The sequence below is a fragment of the Brachyhypopomus gauderio genome, chromosome 12 (assembly GCF_052324685.1).
Source record: "Brachyhypopomus gauderio isolate BG-103 chromosome 12, BGAUD_0.2, whole genome shotgun sequence".
Lineage (NCBI taxonomy): Eukaryota > Metazoa > Chordata > Actinopteri > Gymnotiformes > Hypopomidae > Brachyhypopomus > Brachyhypopomus gauderio.
The window spans coordinates 24,659,966-24,675,790 of record NC_135222.1 but is presented as its reverse complement, the minus strand read 5'-3'; the positions used below and the strand labels follow the sequence as shown (position 1 = coordinate 24,675,790).

Below are 15,825 nucleotides of genomic sequence, written 5' to 3'. Positions count from 1 at the left end.
ACCTAATCTGTTCAGTTTTTGGCTGATAACAAGGTGGTTAATATAGAAGATCATAGATTGTTACATAGTTAGATGTTTAAGTTACTCAAGTAATAAGTTATTATTATAAATAATGTAAATTATTCACTTTATTTATTTTCATATAATTTGCATGACATTATTTTTGCACAAACACCATTTCTTTACTAGCATGGGAGTGGGTGGAAAGAGAAATAACGCATCGATTTTACAGTAACTTTAATAAGTCTAACTGCGTGTAAAATATGCACATGGCGCCTGTGCTCCGGTCACACCCGTTGGTGGCGCTGTGCCCCGTGTAAGTCATGACCGCTGTTTTGTACCGAATAAGAGACTCGAGCGGAAGTAGTTGGAGCGAAGCAGAACAGATCAATCCGGACTTCACAGAATATTTGTTTCTCCAAGCAGCCACAGAATTAAAACATTTATATTAATAATGGCAGCTTCTTACTTTCGGGTCGAGCTCACGGCCATCCTGGACGTGCTGATTAAGTCGGCGGTGGTGGACATCTGTACGCTGGCGGACAGTGTGTTCGCATCTTTACAGATGGAGGTAGAGAGATGTACGTCGGAAAATGAAGATTTGAGGCGAGAGCTGCAGAGGTTTCTCATGGATCAGAACACGGCAGCAGGTCCAGAGATGGTGAAGAACCCTGCAGTCCGGGACCGAGCCGCCGGACCCGAGGACGACTCCCTCACATCAGACGGTCAGTCCTGTATAAATCAGCTCCTACTTCTCCACATAACCTTCACTTTATTCATTTTCTCATGGAAATGTAACAAACATTTACGACCCTTAGATGTCCGAGATGTCCAAGTCCCAGACATGGTCCAACAGTGCCGCACTTGAGGCGCACGGAACTGTTGCGTTGACACACTTTCACTGCACAAACTTTTACACTTGTGTTTTACTTGCGATATTTGGTTTACCTGACGGCATTTATCTTACAATAGTGAAACACGCATAACAAATATTAAAGAAGTATTAATTTAATCCTTCTATCATGTCATTTTCTCTTGGGAGTGACTACGTCCACACATGGAGCCACTGTTCAGGTCCTCGTCTACCTTCTGGTCAGTGGTCTCATGGTCCAGCGCTTCAGCCTGATCTTTAAACGTTTCGGTTACAAACTGGCACTTCTGGAGTTGAAGCTTCAACGCCGTCTGATGAGCGCATTTAAGTTTTAAGTTGCAGGAAATAATGGAAGATCTTTTAAGATCGATGAAACATTTTCTCTCTTCAGATTGTAAGCAGATGCCCAGTGACGCAAGCACTGAAGACCAGGCGGTGGAGAGGGGTCAGTGGGTAAGAGGTCTTCAGCTGTTTACTTTTACTCCTCCATGTTTTTACACTTCAGTGTGGTAGGCAACATGTTTGTACACAGACTCAATCAATATCGTCTCCGTACTGACAAATTGGAGCATCTATTATACATTTGTTAACACTGTGTGTACACTTCCACAGTACCATCAGGAAATGAGTTGCATGTGTGATGTTGTTAAAGTATGACAGTATGGAGACTTGTTTGTTATTCCTAGCAAGTGGAGCTGCAGAGACTGAGCCCTGATTTATCCGGCATTAAAGAGGAAATGACAGAGACGCGTGTCAGTCACAGAATGGACAGAGTGAATGGTAAGGCAGAGGAACTGCCCAAAACACAAGCATCACTCTCCTTGGTGTTTATTGACATTTTCACCCTCCTAGTGTACATGGTAAAACTGACTCTTAGACTGTAATCTTAGAATCTAATGCTACAGTGAAGCACTTACAGCACAAACATTTTAAATGTACTAGTTGCAACGTGTTTGTTGGCAGATATGTAGTTTGTTTTTATTGTATCATCTGCGCTTTCTTTTCTCTCTCTCCCTCCAGCTATATCCAGCGATGGAGTTTGTGTTCCTTTTCCCCTAATATCAGAAAGAAATGGACAGTGTTCCGACATCAGTCCTGACCTCAAGAATGAACTGGGGAACAAACGGACGTCCTCTTTCCACAGTTCCCAGTCGCTGGGGGACAGCTGCATCATTCCAGCCTACGAAGACGAGAACGGGAGTCCTCCGCCTCTGGACGGGGAGTGGGACACGGAGCAGCTGGGCACGCCGCACATACCGGGCGCTCAGAGAGGAGAGGATGACGGTGGAGATAAAGAGGAAGAACAGTTCCAGCTGGACACGTGCCTGCAACAGGCTCCGAGCTCACACTGTGACTTTGGGCTGTTTGGGGGTTCGGTGAGATCGGCCTCCTATCCTAGTTCTCTACGACAGACCGGAAGCACGTTTATTTGTAATATCTGTGGGAAAAGCATTCTGTCCCAGCAAGGACTGAGAGTGCACATGAAGGCCCACGCTGGCCAAAGATCCTTCACCTGCTCTCAGTGTGGCAAGAGTTTCACCCGGAAATCTACGCTGAACTTCCATCAGAACATCCACACTGGCGCCAAACCGTACGCGTGTAGCGTCTGTCCGAAGTCGTTTGCCGACCCGAGCGCCCTTCGGCGACACAAGGCAATACACAAGGCGGTGCGCTAGGAATGGGCAAAGCTTCGTGGTTTAGTCTGCCGTGGACGTAATTGGTGCAGTCCGCACTTGGAGCCAACAGACAGTTCCACCTAGGACAGGGCATGTGAGATGAAACAAAAGCCCAGAAGCAGACAGAAGAAAGCTGATAATTTTCAGAGGGTGTTGCAACAATGACATAGACATGTGGTGTTATGGTGAAAGACCACTCCTAAAAGCTGCCATGATTGTGTACTATGGCGCCCTCCAATGGATTTCAGCGTGTTAAGTGTGCATGAGGTGTTTTGCTTCTAGTGTAAAAGAAAACGTGGTTTCAGCACAGAATTAAAATACAAGCTGTGCTTGTCCGTTGTGACCGCTGGATGGCGCTGAATGTCTAGTTTTGGAAGTCGTGAATCCGCACCAGCATACATTAACTAAGTGAACAGAATCAAGTGTCCCTCCTCAAAATCTTGATTTTCCCCGTTTTTTGGTGATTTTTTTCTTGTTATTCATGCATGTTTCCGGTTAATAGAAGGGTTGGATTTTCTTACTCTTTTTAGATTTTCTTCTGTGTTTTTGTGGGTTGGTCAAATCTGCGCCAATATGACATTACGAGTATACAATGACATCTCATTCGATTGATTATACTTTTATCTTTAAAAGTAAATTTTAGTCTTTGTGTTAATAGCCCTTCTCTACACATTTTAAATAATGTAATAATTAGTGTACTGTTAGCTATATAATTGTCTATTTTAATGTATATATTTATCTCATAGGCCTGTGCTCACATTTTGCCTGTAGTGCCGGATTTGAGTTAGATGCTTAACTTTTTTTTTTTTTTTTTTTGATAAAGTTGTCTACCCTTCATGCGGCTTGTGTTGCTTAGTTTTCGTCGCGACTTGTTTCACGTTAATCTAATCTAATCTGATGTTCACGACAGCGATTAAAAATGAGCTGCGCTTCATACGCACGGAGGAGCACTCAGAAAACTGGCGCCAGGCCACACAATCCACCACCCAGGCGCCTTCCTCTCTCCCTCCCTCTCTCCATCTCTCCCTCTCTCTATCTCTCCCTCCCTCCCCGACCTCTAATTATGTCATGCGAAAAAGCTCTACGCAGTTGAAAAGCGCTCTCAATCAGATTCAATTAATTCCGCTTTCTTCCCGTATTATCCTCCCAGGAGAGCGCGTCGGTCCAGTCAGCCTGTTAACGCCAACCCGACCAGCACACACACATCACAGATAACGACATTAATTAGTCGTTAGACATTTAATTGTCCTTAATGAATGTGGGGACACCCTCCTCGCCTCGCTCAACTAATCTCTGGTCCACGAGAAGAACCTTATTGCCCAGCTGTGGTGTTTTATGTGTTTATCTGTATAATAGTAGTTTCACTTGAAATAAGAACATGTGAGTGAGTAATGAACAGGCCCAATGCTTCCTGTTGGTCTCATTTAAAACGTGTTTGTGCAGCGAGCTGCCCACAACAGTCATGTGTCTGGATAACTACGTTATGGCGCATGTTGGTTGTTCACGTCCTGTCCACGGCGCAGGAATCTGGACCTTCGGAATTTTGTGTCCTCTTTTAGCATTGATGTTCATAAAGCTGGTTTATCTAGTTGACTTCAATAACGTTACAGAAGACGTTTAACCTACTCAAAGTATAGGCTATGCCCCCCCCCCCCCCCCAAAAAAAAAAAAAAAACCGGAAAAACTTTTGACTAGTTTCAGCCAGTCAGCTTAACAATAGCCCTCATTTCAGCCCACATTATATAGGGCAGTGTGTATGCTGGTGCGTTTCAGTGTACACACATGCTCTCTGTCCCAGTCAGGCCATCATGGGCAGTGACTCTAATCCCAACACTGAACCCGTCCTGGCCTGGGGAAAACTCTAATTGGGGGATTTTCTCCATCATTAAACCTGAAGAGCTCCCTGACCATTCACTACAATCATTAATACTTCCTCCCTTAACCAGAGGAAAGTTTGCCCACAGTGGAGGAACTCAAACTAGTGCATGTGGTGGGAGTTGAGTTTGTTCAGTGGTGCCGGAAATACTGGTGTTTAAACAACACTCAATAAAACATTTGTCCATCACACAGTAGCCTTGACAGCTGTTCATGTATGATTTACACGTATGTACTACAGGTATCTTCACTATGAGCTCCATATAAGGCCACGCGGCACCCCTCACTACCCTTTCCCCATATGGTCTCGGTGAGAGGTCGTCGTGGTTTCCCATCTGTCTGCTGCCACCACACGCTATAAGCTGATCTGAGCATGTGCCGGTGCAGCGATGCCTGGGGGTAATTAGGAAGAACTGGGCCTTTGGGCCACGGAAGCCGCACCCGGTGAGGCCTGATTGATTGGAGTTTCATCTCCCTAATGGGCTGGCTGCCTGCCACCAGTTAGGAGAGCCAGAGGAGGGAGGAGATGAAACACCCGGCCCATCTTTTCAGTAGATGTGTGTGCCATGTTGTCATCTCAACACAGGGACATGACGCCAGTTTAATGAGGGAAGAATGAAGCAAGAACACAGAAACAAGCTCTAGCAAACTAGATTTATTCTACAGACAAGTTTATGGGTATCAAAAATTCAATTCAAAATGGTAAAACTGTATACAAATGGATAAGTAAGAATGTGTTTCTGTACAGTTCTTTTGAATAAAATAAGAACTAATGAATATTTATGTTATAAACTTTGGCTTATTCTTTACACAGTACTTAATCTACATGGTCCTGTTTACCAAATGACAGACTCTTCAGGTGAACCTGAATTTAAGCCCCATCTACAACAAAATAACATTTTTAGTGTAAAAAAACCCTAAACATTCTTTACAAAGTAACAAAAATATGTGTGAGCAGGATTGTATCTCATATGTATCTCATATGCTTCTTATTGAGGACTGAAATCTGGATTAAAAACAGATTTACCAGAAATGAAGCATATAAATCATTTTTTATACCAGACTATTGTAAACATCACTCATCCCTGTACTCGCTGTGTTTCTCACAAAAGAGCCAATGCCTGTTACTCAGCCTATCAATGTTCCTCAACTAAAACCCTTCACAGAAGGTACACAGGGCCATGCAGGTTTCCTTTCCACATACACAGCACTTCTGTGTTGTTACTGGATATACGACTGCCTTATAACACTTAGAACTGCTCCTTATGTTGAACAGAGTGAAATAAATGTGCTGTCAGTCATATTCTGAGCTCCACAGGACAAATCGGTTTATGAGTAAATAAAGTTTGATATGAAATATGGGACAGTGAGATGTGATTAGACAAGCATTCTCAGTTAATCAAAAAATGAGTCCCATACACCTCTTTCATAAACAAATCATACAATTTTGTCAGTTATTCAGTAGTGAAAACCTTTTTTTTCTTTCAGCTGAAACATAGAGTATCAGGATGGGTTTTGATGGGTGGATCTTCATATGGTGAGCAGAGCGTCAGGTCTTTTCTTCCCAAGGCCGGTCCTAAGAGTCCCAGATTTGCTCTGCGTCTAACACTCAAGCTGTGCTCCGACACACTTGCCTGGTTGTTCAGAAAAGACATTTGCCATTTAATGCTGTTCTCTTCATTATACATTTGTCTGTTTTTATGCCTGACACAGAGCTGTATAAGGACACCCGTCAGTAAGTTAAGTGTGTGTATAGAGCCACTCATCCTGACTGAACTCCCACGCATCAAATAGGTAATGTGCTACACTCACATTGCAGAAGATAATGTTCTATAAAAGACAATCACGCACATGTTCATGTGAATAAGTAATATGTTCTTATAGGTCCATATGCTTTAAAAGATAATCGGATATTTTATAAAAATCTGCAGTGTCAAGGTAGCAAGGTAGTGTTTGCAGTCCAAAAAGAGAGAGAACATGTTCTAACCAGCCTGTCTTTGAGGCATTCTTGTGATTCAATTTCAGCATATTTCCAAGATATTAGGGCTTACTGTTCTGTCCAGGATGCATCAGACTGGATGATCTGGAAGGCAGTAAGCTTGTGCCCTGGCTGCAGTGTGCACTGTCCAGCTCTCTCTTATCTTTAAAGTTTTTTTTTCCAAGTCAGCATGGCGTAAAACATTAATGACAGGTGACGGCCTGTATGCTGACATATATCACTATCTTAAACTGATGTGGAAGAATACATTCATCCCATGTGCGTCCAGCGCAGCACAAAACGCAATACACCTCGTTGGCCAAAAGGCCCTTAGCACTAGCCCAAGGTCTGCCATGTTTTGTCCATGGACTGGATGTGCTCCTTGGCCTTCATCCTCAGGGTGGAGATGCTGGAGCTGCGATGCTCCACGTTCTCCAGCGGGTATTTATCGGCGAAGGCCACGGGGCACTGGTACGGCGGTGGGGCGACGGGCCGCACGCACGGGCTACCGGGCGCCGGGGTGTTGAGGAAGCCGTGGGTGGGGTATCCCGCTTGCAGGCCCTGAGACGCTCCCACAAAGCCCGGAACAGCGTGCACGGGCGTGGCGCTGCTCAGTGGAGAGGTCAGCCAAGGGTCCAGGGGCAGCGAGCTGGTCATGGGGCCCACGTTGGTGTGCATAGGAGGGCGGGGGAAGGAGAGCACTGGAGAGTCCTGGAGCTTCATCACGCTGGCATCCATCTTCTCCTGTCGCCTCCATTTGGCTCTGCGGTTCTGGAACCAGACCTGGATGAAAACACGGGAATTTAGGACCTTACGGAAAAAGAAGACCTGATCTTATTTATAATGGAACACAACAATGAGTCCGTGTATCATGACAGTGCTGCGCATTAGAAGTGAATAAGCACACAGAAAAGAAACAAAATTTCTTCATAATAAACTCTCCACCATTTTTACTCTTTTAAAAATTCATGAATAATATCGTAACTCATTTTGAAGTTAACAAGTTCAGCAGAAGAATATAGTCTTAACATGACAAACAATACTAACACTTCTGGAAATAAACTCAGGCAATAAACGTTGTGGAAGACCTTATACACTCAAAGCACTTTGAAATAAGTCCAAATATTAACGATATCAATTATTATTTATATTTAAACAGTAACACAAAACCTGGCGAGTGGAAATCACCTGGAACACACACCTGTACTCGCACCTCGGGCAGGTTGACCTTAGCGGCGAGCTCTTCGCGGTTGTACACGTCGGGGTAGTGGGACTTCTCGAAGGCCCGCTCGAGCTCGTGCAGCTGGTACGTGGTGAAGGTCGTGCGGTTCCGCCGGTGCTTCTTCTTTGGCTGCTCATCACCTGCCTGTTCCAGAGACTTCCCATCATCCTCGGCTGACTTACGGGCCTCCGCTAGTAGAGCCTCGTGCTTACTGGACGATACTTCACATTCTGAAACGCCCAATATATGCACATGTATACACACATTGTTTTCAGCTGTATAAAATAAATTATACAGCTGATAACAATGCGTCAATTTGAGATTTACAATCACTCCACATAAAAACCCTACATGGTTATTTTAAAACAAGGCCTATTGAGAAAAAATACATAAGAAAAATACTAAAACAATCATGTATGACAATAATGGTGATGCTTTTTAAAAATCGCCAGGGGGAGACCACAGTCAGGTTACATACATGAAAAGTGTTTATGATACATATTTTAATACTTGGTGCCCACCTGTTGCACGTGCTTAACACTGTTGAAGTGTCACTTCTTAGAATCACATACATGCATCTTTGTCCCACCTTTCAATGTGAGTACAGAAACAGATGCAGCCTGCTAATTCCCCTGACAGACCCTGCCCTAATCTCCCTCAGATTATTCTGCACCCAGGCCTGAAGACAGCTCTACCACTCCTGCTCTTAGGGAGTTTTTCACTGCCACTGTCACCCTTGGCTTGCTCACTGGGGGCTAGGACTCGGCACTTGTAAAGCTGCTTTGTGACAACAACTGTTGTAAAAAGTGCTATATAAATACATTTTGATTGATTGATTGATTTGATCATAAGATGGCTGCATGGGTGAAATGGCTCAGGTAACAATCGCCAATCAGGAAAAGGAGCATTTTGAGGCAATTAAAAAGCCTTTGGCATCCACACAAGGTCAAAAAGTTACTTTTTTTAACAAAACCCCCATTTAGCTTGAATTAAAATTGTTAGCAAATTTATGGGTAATAAAAATCTATTTGTGTTTCCAGCTAATCACTAACCGGACACTAATAACACATAAGGATCTGGTGTGCTATATTGTAGTGTTGGCTGAAATACTCAATGGTCTGGTAATTAGAGGGAATTCAGCAGTAAACATGACCTGAATGGGAGATGCCACAGAAAGAGAAGCTTTCATTAACGGGCTTCAGCGAACTCCCCAGATCTGTCGAGGCGGTCCTCATTAAGAGACAACGGTAGAGGCTGAACTAACACAATGACGAGGTCAGGGCCACGTCAGAGACGACCACGCCGCCTGTCACACGCGGGTCTTCACAGAAAAGCTGCTCAGACTCACTGGCAACCTGAGGTGAACATGGTCATTTGAAAGGGTCAGGACAGACCGCCTCTAGGCTCCGTCAGATAAATACATCAGAGTTCATTCAAATTCAAATCACATTATGCTGATTCAAGTGATTTTACTTTCCACATTTTTCCTTTTACCAAGAGTATAAGGATGACACCATTTGTGTTAATGAAGAGGAAAATGAAGAGGAAATTACAAAGATGCACAACAGTCAGTTTGTTGTATGGATATTATATAGATATCTAACTACAGTGAACAATAATACTATAATAATAAATATTCTGCATGACTTGCAAAAATGAACACAATTAAGTTTATATGTCTTAAACTCTTTTACAAAGGAATTGTTTTCTAGGTGTATCATATGAGCAATACCCTGCACAGCAAACCTGCTGAGTTCAGGCAGTTCAGTACAGGTGCTCAGTTGTGTTCAGTTCAGTACAGGTGCTCAGTTGTGTTCAGTTCAGTACAGGTGCTCAGTTCAGTACAGGTGCTCAGTTGTGTTCAGTTCAGTACATGTGCTCAGTTGTGTTCAGTTCAGTACAGGTGCTCAGTTGTGTTCAGTTCAGTACAGGTGCTCAGTTGTGTTCAGTTCAGTACAGGTGCTCAGTTGTGTTCAGTTCAGTACAGGTGCTCAGTTGTGTTCAGTTCAGTACAGGTGCTCAGTTGTGTTCAGTTCAGTACAGGTGCTCAGTTGTGTTCAGTTCAGTACAGGTGATCAGTTGTGTTCAGTTCAGTACAGGTGCTCAGTTGTGTTCAGTTCAGTACAGGTGCTCAGTTGTGTTCAGTTCAGTACAGGTGCTCAGTTGTGTTCAGTTTCTCACATGTTGAGCGGAAAGGAAGCAGCGCTCGACGTGGTTGGCCAACAATGCTGTCAGTCAACTCCCCTAACTGTAACCATTTTCATTTGCTTTGATCATTATTGCACTCTTTATCATGGACAACTTGACCACAATGATCAGTGAAACGTTGTCCTCTCATCTCATTGTTCTGAAGCAGAGGACAGATTATGAACCCAATGTCAAAGTTTGATGGAAAAAAATTCGTTAGCAAGTGCTATTGTGTGATCTGATTTGTGCACGGGAAAACATCGTTTACAGATTTAACTGTCAGTGGAAGACAAAATACATCCACCATCAAAGTTGTGAGAAAACCTTGTAACATTCCACGAGAGGAGGATTCTTTTAAGTTCAAAACTATTTTAGGCTTACAAAACGTAAAGGTGTTTGATGTTGCTCCAAAATACCCGCAGAGAATTAAAGGGAGTGGCAACTTGAAGTAACAAGATTTTTTTAAATGCTTATGCTTGGAAAACTTAGAACACACCAAACCTCTATCCACCCACATGTATGACAACTATCCCACAACACACGAGCAGACACTGTTATGAAAGTAACAGGCTAAACAGACTAAAACCTCACTGTCATAATGTTTTATGGTTATGGGATACAATACATGCTGCAGATTTCTCTTTTGTTTTTATTTTATCTTCCTTCTTACATCTAGATTGTATAAAACAGTCTATGCTGTTGTACCATATGATCCTGTAGGGAAAAGTAAAATAACTACAACTTTAAATCTGGCCCTTTAAAACTTTTAGCACATTCACAGATATTCAGCCTCATAGTCTCTGATGTCGATGTCTCTATCTGATAAGAAGCTGTCAAAATAGCACAAGTGTCTTTACACCAATCAGGAACTCACCGTAAAAAGCAGGTTGCTCTGAGCTGTGCCTCAGCGCCCGAGGTTCAGAGGGGTTGGCAGGGTGATTGTGTCTTTCCACCCCATCTTTGTGGGACATGGGGGTGGCTCCAGGATTGAATGATGCCACCTGGTCCTTGGTGAAGCCCAGGATGACATCAATGCTGTGGACATGGGTGCCAACCGCTGCCACCCCTCCTTTCACCATCTCATGGAAGTTTCCAGACGAGAGCCAGCTGTCGTCCACCATGTTCATAGTATCCAGTGACAAATGCATCTGAAAGTTGGGATGGTCCTGACCAGATGAGGAAAACCACCAAGTGGTAGAGGGGTCTGACACTCCGAAATTCCCTAGTGAACAAAGTGAAAGACATTGTTATTTTAAGCTTTGCTTTCGAGAACAGATAACAGTAATTCAACGAAGTAAAACTAAATTTGGAAAAGCGGTTAATAAACATTTTAGAATGTTAAAATGAATCACCCATAAAGACAAAAACATTTGACCTATATTTCCAATAATATGTTTTAAGAATGTGGTGAATCAACAAAAGCTGAAAAAACACATTTAGGATTCTTATTAATTACAAAGTAAATGTATTTTTTACCTCAGTATTTTATGGGACCAATGTGTCAGCACTTTGATGTAAATAGGTAATATGGCAGAAACCTCAAAGCCTATGAGACAGACTACAGTAATAACTACAATAAACAGTCATTCATAGTATTGTATTCCTAAAGTTAAACCTAGTGCTTCCACAAGACTTCAGAAAGTAAGCCTGGCAACTTTTATTGATTTATCACCATTTTGACAGCCGTGCTGTAATTAGGAGAAATAAAACCAGCAACTAACGACGCTAAATGCTTTAAACACGTTTAATATGCAAAGACAGATTCAAAAGCAATAAAAATCCATAATCTTCTTGAAACCATCCCGCAAATAACTGCATGTGACACAGATCTAAATCTGTGCTAAAATTCGCCTCAAGTCTACTTCGTATTACTTCGAGTACGCATAATAACCACTCTGAAAGTGAATAAGTTAAATAATGTTTGGGTATAGAGACCTACCTGTGATGTCCCCGCAGGTCTGTCACCTGTTCCGTCCTGACGCAGTTGGCACTCGCGCCTCGGTCCTGCACACACAGGCCACCGAACTTCACCGCTGCCGCCACATTGTCGTTTTGTAAAGTACTGATATTCACACACACTACAATTCGAACACAGTAAGTTACAATAAACGTTTAGTCGCCGTGTTTCAGAGTTTCAACCAGATCTAAGATACAACCCGTTCCAGAAACACAATTCACGAGGATTACAGCAGCTCGTTCATCAGCATCTCCCTCTTTAAGAATGACTGACAGACGTGTTTCTGCTCAAGTAATTCCTCTAATGCAGCTCGTGCTCACCACGCAGGAGGAGGTCCGAACTAATGAAGCAACGACCAGACTCTCTTTCAAAAATCTGTTGTGTCACATACAAAGGACGGAAAATATTTAGTAAGTCCTTTAATTATCAAAGTGAATTTTTCATTAGGGTATAACGTTTTCTATGAAGTAGAAAAACAGTGTATTAATTTAGATCAAATAACCTGACAGGCATTAACGTGCATTCTAAATATTTAAATATTTCTCTTGGTATTTAGATGTAATTTGGCACGTAAACAGTCCAGGCTAATAATTGTGGTTAATTAAATGTGTTACAAGCAAGCAAGAAATGCATTAAATTTACAAACCGTTAACGTGGTTATTTGTGCACTTCTGTGGCTATCAAGGACTCAGAATTGACAGCAGGGTAATAATGAGAGCAGTTAAATTCAATATGATCTACAGTCCACTGAGCATGACACACATTTAACCCAGTTCATTCCCATCTTGAGCAGCTGTTGCTTAATTAGTCATATGAGCAAATAAAAAGATCAATTACAGATGATCCAACAGTTCTGTCTTTATTAGGTAGTGTATTATGATTATAAATCAAATTATGCTCGTTTTCTAAACAATAAACATATGGCATTCATCTGAGATCATGACCATTGTCCGGCTAATGAAGACCAGGTCTTATAAGTGTAAAAGTCAAAATATGTTCTAGTCATCCTAGTCCTTTTTAAGTCCTTGGAGAAGCTTGGAGTTAGGAGTGTTTTCCCTTCACTACATATGGACTGTAATATCCACTCAGGGTTTTCTCTGCAGCATGAATGTTTCTTGGTAGTTGACAGACATGACAGACTGAGCTAAAAGTGTGTGACCTACATCATGGTGAGAAGCATCTCAGCACACAGCACTTGGAGAAAAGCAACACCTCTCCACATACACTCCAGGTCTTCCTGTGAGGAAGCTAAATGGGATGGTGAACCCCCCTAAGACAACATAATGAAAAAACCTTGAACAGGGCCAAGATTCAAAGGTGGAGCCAGTGTAATTCTAGATACCAAAGGTTTGGGCAAACAAGGCATATGGTGACCCTTGTATAAAAAGAACTGAAAATAAATATTCTTGTCTTGAGATTATCTTTGCATCTTATAGCAATGTATGTTGCAGCATGGATTTGCATATGAAATTCACTTCTCTTTTGGTTTAATGAATATTCTGGAGACTTTGTTTATAAATAACCTAATTACACTTTTCTGGGCATGGTAGACATGCATATTTATATGGCAAAAGTTCATTAGTTTGCTTTCAGCAGACAAAACCAATGTACAACACAAACTATTGCATAATGAAGAGTCTTTGTATTATACCAATGTCTGATCAATTAAAAATCGGAACAGCTAGAAAGAGTAAACCTGCTCAGAAATGCATTTTCATCACAAGGTTTTCTGCTATCATGATCAAGCCATGAACATGAGATTTTGTTATGGTTCTCTGTGGCATCTCTTTGTACATGTTATCATTATATAAACTATTGCATGTACTTTGTAAGTCACTCTGATATCCTGCTTAACGAATGAATGCAAATACATTATTATTGCTGTTTCTTATGCTTGGCACCGTATGGTGCTACTGGAATGTCCAGGACTCTGCAGCCCTTGGGAAGCGTCCAGCACTTCAGTGGGCTAAGAGAGGTAAGTAAACCCTCTGAACTTACTGAGATCTATAGTAACATTTAAGCACAGACATTTAATTTTAGGTCACCTAACAAGGGATGGGAGCAAATAAGAAACTCACCATTGTAGCCAGTATGGATCCAAGATGTATCACATCCGAGATCCAAACCTGATGATTATCCACTGCCATTCTTCCAACAAGAGGATGGAAATATTTTGTTAAAATAACCTTTGTATACAGTAACTTTACGTCTCGTTGTCTCAGAATGACATGTAACTGGTATCTATTCCATATAGTCATAAATCTCGGTTTTTAATTTGAAGTGTTTTGCAGATCCTGACCAACAACACTCAAGCCAAATATTTTTGAAAATATATTATTTACACAATGCAAAGGTCCGTGTGGTGGGCACATGGCAGACCAAGACACAAGCACTGGACCTTTAAAAATCAAGACCACTTCTACCACTTTTACCTGGTAAATGCATTTACTCAGGTGACTTCTCTGATACTGGCTTGTGTGTAGGCAGAGCCCCTGGGGGGGGGGGGGGGGAGTACATAATACTGAATGTAACATCATTGTAGTGTCTCACATGCAGTGACTAGAATATTCACTATATTCTCAAAAGGATAAGACAGAACTCACAGGAAGTGAATTGTCATTTACAAAGCAGCTTATCAGTCATCTTCAGCTCATTTAATTGAATTATTTCAGGAAGAAACAATTCCTGAAACCATTTCACGCAGATCACAGCTAACTAACATTGTTTTACTGTATTATGTTCCCATCTGAATTTCATTCTGAAAGGAAAGGCTGACGTTTCAACATATTTATATGTAAATATTTTTGTCAGTCTTTTAACATATTTAATATGTGTGTTAAATAAGACATATTCATGCTTCCTTAAAGGAAGTAATAATGGAGGTTGATAATGAACTAATCCAGTTTAGTAAATGTTTAATTATTAGTCCTTCCATAGTGTAATGTGAAGTTAATGCTGGACACTGAACTTGTGTCCTTTTGTGGTTTGCCTGTTTTTCCCCACATCACCTGTTGCTCCTCTACATACAAGTCCCGTTGCCTTTGGTATTCTGTTGTAATCCATGGATAAGCATTTAAGACTCCTCTGTCAAGCCATTTAATGAACAGATGGCCATTGGCTCTCAGCAAGAGACACAATTATTCAAACATCAAATATCTATTGGGAGACTTTAAAATAATTTCTTTACATTTTGCCTTCCTGTTTTTCTCTTAAATGACAATATATCTTGGGGAAAGCTTTACAGACACAAAATAGGAAATGTGAATAAAAAACGACTTAATCTAGACGGGAGGGCATCTAGTTAAGGCTTTAGTGTCAAAAACTGCTCTTCTCAAAACATTGTTCATTCACTGGAACAACACTGCCCTCTTCAGGCAAGAGGCTCAAAACGCTTCAGAACTTTGTACAATGCAATTGAATGAATGGTTTAACCCTTTCTTTTCTAATACTAAGCCAGTGCAGTCTTGTCTGTCAACTGCTGCGTTCAGCGTTCAGTGATATGCTGTAATGCTTACCCTACCCTGCCCTTACCAGGATATGATTTAAGATTAATTTCCACATTGATTGACTACACTGTTCAATAAAGCAAAAAAAAAAAAAAGTTACTGTGGATTTATATCTTTGCATGCTGAATCCAAACACACCACTCACAAAAGGTTAGAGGTATTTAGCTTTCAGGTGAAATTTCAGCATGAACCTAAAACGCACTCTAACCTTGAACTGCTGTTCAAGGAGCTTAACAGAAAAATTCAAAACAGGTGTTTGATCCTGGTTCAATTAGAATTGGTATTTAAACAATTGTCCTGTCACAGTGTCATCAGAAGGTTACAGACCAGAGGGGTCACAGAAAGCCACAGCCTTTGGCACATCTACATTGATGAATGCTTTATTGTGTACAGTGCCCTGTGAAACCTGATGATAAATGCCACACAACTCCAGGCAGAGGTGAGAGCCATTTGAAACCGCTTACATCCGAGTGGTCTGTGTGCTGGACAACCTGTTAGGGGATCTGACCTCACCACTAGACACAGGTGTCATGCTCTTACAATGGGCCAGGGA

The 15,825-nt window shown here is 41.8% G+C and overlaps 2 protein-coding genes across 4 annotated transcripts; one reads left to right on the top strand and one right to left on the bottom strand.

The window, feature by feature from the left end:
- The first annotated feature begins 358 nt into the window (after window positions 1-358).
- LOC143528349 (uncharacterized) lies at window positions 359-4,170 on the top strand. 2 transcript variants are annotated; one of them, XM_077024061.1, is made up of 4 exons: window positions 359-725; window positions 1,263-1,324; window positions 1,558-1,651; window positions 1,892-4,164. In XM_077024061.1, the coding sequence occupies exons 1-4, from the start codon at window positions 455-457 to the stop codon at window positions 2,545-2,547; spliced, it is 1,083 nt and encodes a 360-aa protein (XP_076880176.1). In that variant the 5' UTR covers window positions 359-454; the 3' UTR covers window positions 2,548-4,164. The 2 variants fall into 2 exon arrangements, with proteins under 2 accessions (XP_076880176.1, XP_076880177.1); XM_077024062.1 differs by lacking the exon at window positions 359-725 and adding an exon at window positions 737-1,092 and having other exon boundaries at window positions 1,892-4,170.
- A 946-nt stretch (window positions 4,171-5,116) lies between these two features.
- Window positions 5,117-12,303, bottom strand: rx1 (retinal homeobox gene 1). Of its 2 annotated transcripts, none has more exons than XM_077024063.1 (4): window positions 11,749-12,303; window positions 10,684-11,031; window positions 7,602-7,852; window positions 5,117-7,183 (listed from the first exon to the last, which is right to left on the bottom strand). In XM_077024063.1, exons 2-4 carry the CDS (start codon window positions 10,955-10,957, stop codon window positions 6,737-6,739), a joined length of 972 nt encoding a protein of 323 aa, XP_076880178.1. In that variant the 5' UTR covers window positions 10,958-11,031; window positions 11,749-12,303; the 3' UTR covers window positions 5,117-6,736. The 2 variants fall into 2 exon arrangements, with proteins under 2 accessions (XP_076880178.1, XP_076880179.1); XM_077024064.1 differs by lacking the exon at window positions 11,749-12,303 and adding an exon at window positions 11,286-11,369.
- Between the last annotated feature and the right edge of the window lie 3,522 nt (window positions 12,304-15,825).

Coding starts and splice junctions, on each gene's coding strand:
- rx1 (XM_077024063.1), bottom strand. CDS start 10,957: ATGCATTTGTCACTGGATACTATGAACATGGTGGACGACAGCTGGCTC. Junction 7,853..10,683: donor AGAGCAACCTGCTTTTTACG/GTGAGTTCCTGA, acceptor TGGGCGTTTCAG/AATGTGAAGTATCGTCCAGT. Junction 7,184..7,601: donor TGCCCGAGGTGCGAGTACAG/GTGTGTGTTCCA, acceptor GTTTTCATCCAG/GTCTGGTTCCAGAACCGCAG.
- LOC143528349 (XM_077024061.1), top strand. CDS start 455: ATGGCAGCTTCTTACTTTCGGGTCGAGCTCACGGCCATCCTGGACGTG. Junction 726..1,262: donor CGACTCCCTCACATCAGACG/GTCAGTCCTGTA, acceptor TTCTCTCTTCAG/ATTGTAAGCAGATGCCCAGT. Junction 1,652..1,891: donor CAGAATGGACAGAGTGAATG/GTAAGGCAGAGG, acceptor CTCTCCCTCCAG/CTATATCCAGCGATGGAGTT.